We start from the raw sequence: 6,782 nt of genomic DNA, 5'->3' as shown, positions 1-6,782 counted from the left end.
CCACCACCACCACCACCACCACCACCACTCATATCGCTCATAATGTACCCAGGCTTCACTGTGATCAAAGACCCCCTTTCTGGTGACTGAGGCTCCCATCTGTCTGCCCACAATAGAGAAGACTGGGAGAGAGAAGCCGGCTGTCAGACTGAGTGAAAGGGAGGATTTCACAGCACACACGAGTACAGTGTGCTGGAGTCCTGAGACAAAAAGCATATGTGATGTTTGTTTGTCTTTGTCACGTCCTCCGTTCTCCCTTCACGGTGTGTCTGACCTGCAGCATGATCACTTGTACCAGCTCCATACACGCTCTGTGCCGACTGGCTGAATGAACTGCTGTACATTTTCTGCTCAGTAATTTGAGCTTTTTTCATAAATTGCCTGAGGCTGTGATTGTCTGAAGCACAATCACTCCAGTGACAATAAAAATCAACATGTTAATCAAATTGTACATAGTTAGAAGAAACGATCTTTATACAGGCTGTGTGAGCAGCTTGAAATAACATCTAACACTTCCATTCTAGCTGGAACGACGATCTCAGCTTTAGATGACACAATGACAGTGCTAACATGCTAACCTTAAGCAGGTACAATGTTAACCCAGTTCACCATCTTAGTTTGGCAGGTTAGTACGCTAACATTAGCTAATTAAACATGAAGTAGAGATGAGGCTGGTGGGAACATCATGGGATTTGACAGTATTTGGTCAGAAACCGAGCTTCTGGTAAAGTCAAATTTTCACCTGTTGAGGGTGACACATGAAAAGTATGATCAGTGATTCACCCGGAGACGAACATGAATGTCTGTACTAAATTTCAGGACAAGAGATGTTTGAGATATTTCAGTCTGGAACCAGCAGCTCCTTGTTCTTCAAAAGTGCAACAGAGCAAGTGATAGGTGGGTTAGGAAACATCTGTGTGATGCGTGGTTATACTGTCTAATGGAGAGAGACCGAAACCATAGACTGTAAATAAAGATGGACGTAGAATCTGTGGCATCACCCACATTTTTCTGATGAGCGTTTTTTGAAGCTCAGAGTAGTCTGCTCCACCGTTGACATTATGGCAGTGTCTGACTCCGCCCCTATCTCCCAGCTAATCCAAAAATGGACATAACTTTAGTCCTTAATAAAAATGTAAACAGGTGAGTTATATAAACTGTTGCCATGAAGGAGGAAATTAGCTCTAGAGACCAAAACTGTTTTTGTACCAGGCTGTAAACATGTTTATTTCTGCTGTAAAGTTGGACATTTTAACATGGGAGTCTATGGGGATTGACTCACTGTTGGGGCCGGACTCTAGTGGTCATTAGGTTCTTCAGTGATGACTTCATGTTTCAGCCCTGGAGGTTGATGCTTGGCACTAACTGACCACTACCACTAATTGGATATTTGCAGTGTTAGTAGTCAGAGCTAACTTTAGCAGCCAAGTCTCAGCTTGACACAGAGGCTGGTGGTGTTTTGGTTGATTTATGCCTCTATTACATATAAACCATATGGGTACCTGTGTTGTAGGTGGGGTACAGCTCTCCTGGTGTGTGTGAGTGCCAGTGTATATAGTTATAGCCCTAAATGTCCAGAGACTGTTAACAGTGTGTACACACACACACACACACACACACACACACATTTAGTCATTAGAAATAGAATAGAAATGCACCAAAAGTTGATAGTCAGAGCTAGTTAGACATGTCGGGGTGTTAGAGGTGCTAGGAGAGGAGGTCTCTCTGAAGAGAGGAGTCGCCCTGCTCTGATAGAACCACAGACCTGAACAGTCTGGACTGAGACTGTCCTGTGTGCAGGGATGGTGATGCCAGACCACCTTCATTAGAGGAGCACAGTGGCTGAGAAGGAGCATCAGGCTGAATGACTGAGTTCCAGTAGATGGAGCAGACCCAGAAGTCTCTCTGACGGCAGCATCAGTGGCTGAATGTGATTCAGGAGGTCGTGGGTAGTTAGTGGAGGTCCACGGGGAGCAGAGTGACATGTGACCTTTGAGGATGATCTAACACCGCAGTGCATTCTGGCCTATCTGTAACAAGGCTTGTCAGAGGGACACAGCACTAGTCGGGGCCAAGTCGAACCGTGACCTGCACTAAGAGGTGGGTGATGTCCTAAAGCCCGATTATTAGATTGACATTCATTAGGTGGCCAAAGCACCACTGCAGCATTGTGTAAGAAAGCAACTGTTTGCTATCACATTTTATTAGCTAATAGTACGTGAGTCTTTCTGCCCTCTGGGTAAAAAAAAATCACCTCAGTACAATGTTAAATCAGTTGAAAAACCTAATCTATTCTATCATTTGTTTTCTCTGCAGATACAAAGACACATGAAACAGCAGACCCATAACAGAAAACACAGTCAAAAACATTGTGTTTCATTTAACGTCTTGCTTTCCTATGTCATCCTGCAGACGCATGTTTGGTGTGGACAGCAGGAGATGTGGTTCACATTCTCACACTTTCAGTAATGAGCTCTAATGAGATACAGTACATACTTTTTAAGATGATCTGGAGTACATTGGGGGAATTTCTTTGAGTACGTGGAGGTGAGGTGGCCAATGTCTATCATCTCACTTCTTTTTGAATGCCAAAAAAAACAGACTTTTCTCTGTTCCTCACTAAAGCACATGGATATTTCCAGAACTGCACTCAAAACATCATGACACATTCACTGTCCTCGTCATCTATTTATCTCTAACTGTATCCCCACTGAGTCTCGTCTTCATCTGTCTATCCTCGTCACACACACACACACACACCTCCAGTTTGGCCGGGAACATGTTTTGCCTCAGGGGTTCTATCTTGCTCCTGCCCCATTACAGGGCTAATGAAAGCAGTGAGAGGATCAAATGCAATGAAGCTGCTTTTCACACTGCTTAACCCTTATAAAAACCTGTGACCTCTCTCACACACACACACACACACACACACACACACACACACACACACACACACACACACACCAGTACATGCACACATACAAACCCTGAGTTTTGGATACACATAGTTACATATATAGAAACGGAGGAAAAGGAGAGTCGCAGCGACACATGGACACTGTGGTTTGCGCAGCTCTTACTGTATTTGTGCACTTTTTGCATGTAATTGTCATATTTGTTTGGGTATTTTAGCTCATGTACATGTGGTGTTGATTGCTTGAATTATTCATTTCTTTATGAATAATAAATGTGTTGTGATGACTGGAACACCTGATTCTGATTACTTGCTTATAAGTAGGAAAGTGGGTGACGACTAAAATTGTCGCAAACTTTTCTAAAGCCACAATGAACTGACATGAACTGAGATGAATAACATGCTTTGCAGTGAGTGCCGCTGCTCTTCAGTTGATGATATGAAGCCTCTTCAAAAGTTCAATATAAGATCTTTATTTGTTCTTTCCTAATTTTATCCTGCAGTTGATGAATTTCGATTATCTCTTTGTCAATCTTGATAGAAATCTTTTCAAGCTTGAAGTACCTATAATTGATACTCCTTTAAAACTATAGAGGTATAAATTACAGCTACTTGAAGCCAGAAAAGATTTCTATCAAGATTGACAACATATGCAGCAAAGAGAAAATAAAAATTCCTGCATATGTTGTCTTATCTAATCTTGTCTAATTTTATGATTATAGTTTTATTCTCATCCACCGATCCATAAAACAAAACAGCTTTTCTAGTGGCTAATCCATCAAAAAAATTTTAACCATAGGAGGTAAGGTTGAGTAACTGAGACACACACTTATGAAGATGCACAAAGGTATAATATTCTCAATAACTGAAAGCGTCTTTTATTGAATAATGACTTTTCAAAAGAAAATAATAATCCAAACAGGATTCTGATGTGACGAGTGCAGTCAGAAAACTGTTTCTCTCTGTCCTCTAACCTGACAGCGGGGTCATGTCAGGTAATCGGCACCTACACAGGTGAGTATCGGGTAATGACATCATCCATATTCTGCTTAAGGGCCCTTATGGCCAGTTTACTCAAACTAATGTCAGTATTTCATAAGTCAAATTAACATAATTCAAAATCAAACTACCCACAGAGCTACGGATTTTTCTTATTTACCTTCAAAACTCTTAATATGGCACCAACGACATTATTATATCAATAAATATACATGGCCAACTGCTGCTTCATTCCTAACTACCTGGCAGACGTGCATCATTTTCCACGTATTCTCCGTCATGACTTGAGTTAGCATGTAGATATTAGCCACATAGTGATATCAACATCACGGCTGCACTCTGACCTTTCAATGGACACCTCACTCGACCAATAGGAGCTTCCATGTCCTGCCCACAGCCAACAATGACCAACCAGAGTCCACATTCAAAGGAGGGGCCTTAAGGTTGAGCCAACTGAAAAAGATGGTGCTGATGACTGACACTTTGTAGAGCCAATGAAATCCTGCTTCAGTGGATAGGCTAGCCTAACTATCTGGTGGTATCTAAGTGGTTTTAAAAATAAATGTAAATTGTTAAAAAATTGTTTTTTATGTTCTGTGATGTCACTGACGATAACAGTTTATGTGACAGACAGACAGACAGACAGACAGACAGACAGACAGAGACACAAAACTGTAAAATGTAAAATGAAAAATTTATTTTTACTCTTTTTATATCCACAAAGGGAAAGAGCTTTATAAGTTTATGCTTCAGTGACTCTGGATATGGGAGAGGATTCCTCTAAGTGTCACCTTTCATTAGAGCCTGAAATTATGACTGTATATGTTCAAGCTTTCTATGCCAGGTATGTGACCTTGGCTCCTCTCTGGAGTCTCCAAATGGGAAACGCCTCGTCATACCTTTAGGAAAAACATGTAAAATATTCATTTTCTATGGTGTTGTTACCAAATTTCAACTTGGACTAGTTAAAGTGTGTTTTCCAGCTAACAACTCACAGCCACAGTCATCTAATTTGAAAATAAATATGCAGGAGGAAATAAAACCTTCTACTTCAGTGTGTTCAAACTCTGGTAGCTCACTGCCAGTGACACCTTCAAAAGACCGAAACCATGCATGTCCTTCAAACTGTCTAATTGTCTTTGGGTGTACCCAGGATACGCAATCTCTCATGTAGTCCGAAGTCACTCAGACTAGATCTGACTCAGAGTGGTCCAGGTGACTAAAGCTGTACAACTGAGACATTTAACCAAGATCACGTCATTGTTTTCATCTGCAGATCTAGAAAAGGTCATTCAGATTTCTATCTAATCCCGACTGGACTGTTTGAACACCCTTCAGTCTGGTGTCAGCAGGCAGACCATCCAGAGATTACAGCTGATCATAGACATGTAATTGTCCCAGTGTCTCACATTTAATCAACCTGACTTAGCTGTAACTGTTGTAAAATGCTTGATGAAGGACCTCCCAAAGACATGACGCCATGAAGAAATCAATGCTTACCTACTGGCTGGTAGCCCTGCCTCGTAGGACCTCCAAATGGGTTGCGACTGCCAAAGGAGCCTCCGTCAATCGACCCATATGACATTCTGCCTGATGGTTGGTGAGCGTCTGCTGCAGGTGCCTGGGGGAGACAAATGACCACAACACAACACAATTTATCTTCACTTCGCTCAAACAGTCCAAAAATACCATTACTAGTATACTATACTAAACTAAACTAAAAACAGTAAGTGAAGGAAGTAACTGTGATATACATAATGTCTTTGTAGCCCCATAAGACATGTAGAGAGATAATTAAATTAAATTAAATATAATTAATAATTGGCCTTTTTGGATGTGTTCATAGTTAGTTCGTGCTTACATCATCATTTGGCTTTCATATTCAAATTCCTGGAGGGTTGCATGGTGTGACTCTTTGTTAAGAAACAGTTCAATGTTTAATTGCTTTAATGTCCATAGACGCAGCTGTCGCAGAATTATTGTATATTTTCATGAAACATATTCATGTCCCTGATATTAGATCTGAAAAATGAAAAATAAATCAAAAGGGTTTTTACAGAGGTTGAATTGAAATAATGAACACAATTGAGCAGTTAGCTTACTGTATACTGTACACACGGCGGCTGTCAGGGGACAGCTGTGCCAAGTGGAATAAAACATGATACAACCTGTTCATTAGCTTAATTACTTTTTTACATAGATGCCCTTTTTTCTTTGGGCAGATTCAGGCCAGATGTTTCTCGCTGCTTCCAGTATTTATGCTAAGCTAGGCTAACCATGTCCTGAATCCAGCTGTACTCAACATGAAATTGACATAATAACATCATCTTCTCATTTCACCATTGGAAAGAAGGGAAATACATTTGTTTCCCTACAATTATAATCATGATTTCTCCGATTTCTTTGTTCTGTGGTGCAGTGAGAATTACAGCCTTTAGGGGTCAGTACAGAGCCCTAAACCTTTAATAATGTTGAGTGTTTCTCAATCATGTAGATCTCAGTCACCTGTGTGATGAGCCTGTGTCTATATAAAGCTGCTCCGCTGGTGATGGTGACAGAGCCTGGAGACGCTGCTATTTTATTAAAGTTTCTCTGAGCTGTCAGCTCAGTGTGTGGACCGTTCATTTCGCTTAATATTTAACATATATCTGTACTCCTGCAAGAACACTGCTGTGCACCGTGTGTGTGTGTGTGCGTGTGTGTGTGTGTGCATCAGTAGAGGAAAGAAACTGGAGTGTTTTAAGGATAATAAAGTATGAAGGACCCAAACTAACATTATTTTAACCCATAACCCACTTACACATGGAGGTTAGAGATGGGTGTGTGTGTGTGTGTGTGTGTGTGTGTGTGTTGTGTGTGTGTGTGTGTG

At 41.1% G+C, this 6,782-nt stretch overlaps 1 protein-coding gene across 4 annotated transcripts in view; it reads right to left on the bottom strand.

Annotated features, from left to right (window-relative positions):
* The window catches only part of tsnare1 (T-SNARE Domain Containing 1), a 183,587-nt gene that overhangs the window by 139,258 nt on the left and 37,547 nt on the right, over positions 1 to 6,782 (bottom strand). For all 4 annotated transcript variants that reach the window (XM_023419006.2, XM_023419005.2, XM_023419004.2 and 1 more), the window contains exon 2: positions 5,414 to 5,534. In XM_023419006.2, coding sequence (XP_023274774.1) covers positions 5,414 to 5,498 — 85 coding nt within the window. In that variant the 5' untranslated portion in view covers positions 5,499 to 5,534. The remainder of the gene's footprint in view (positions 1 to 5,413; positions 5,535 to 6,782) is intronic.

Source organism: Seriola lalandi, unplaced genomic scaffold, assembly GCF_002814215.2.
Source record: "Seriola lalandi dorsalis isolate HSWRI2012SDOR001 ecotype SW California unplaced genomic scaffold, Sedor1 jcf7180002054588, whole genome shotgun sequence".
Classification (NCBI taxonomy): domain Eukaryota; kingdom Metazoa; phylum Chordata; class Actinopteri; order Carangiformes; family Carangidae; genus Seriola; species Seriola lalandi.
The sequence above is the reverse complement of the archived record's forward strand: the minus strand, read 5'-3'. Positions and strand labels throughout refer to the sequence as shown.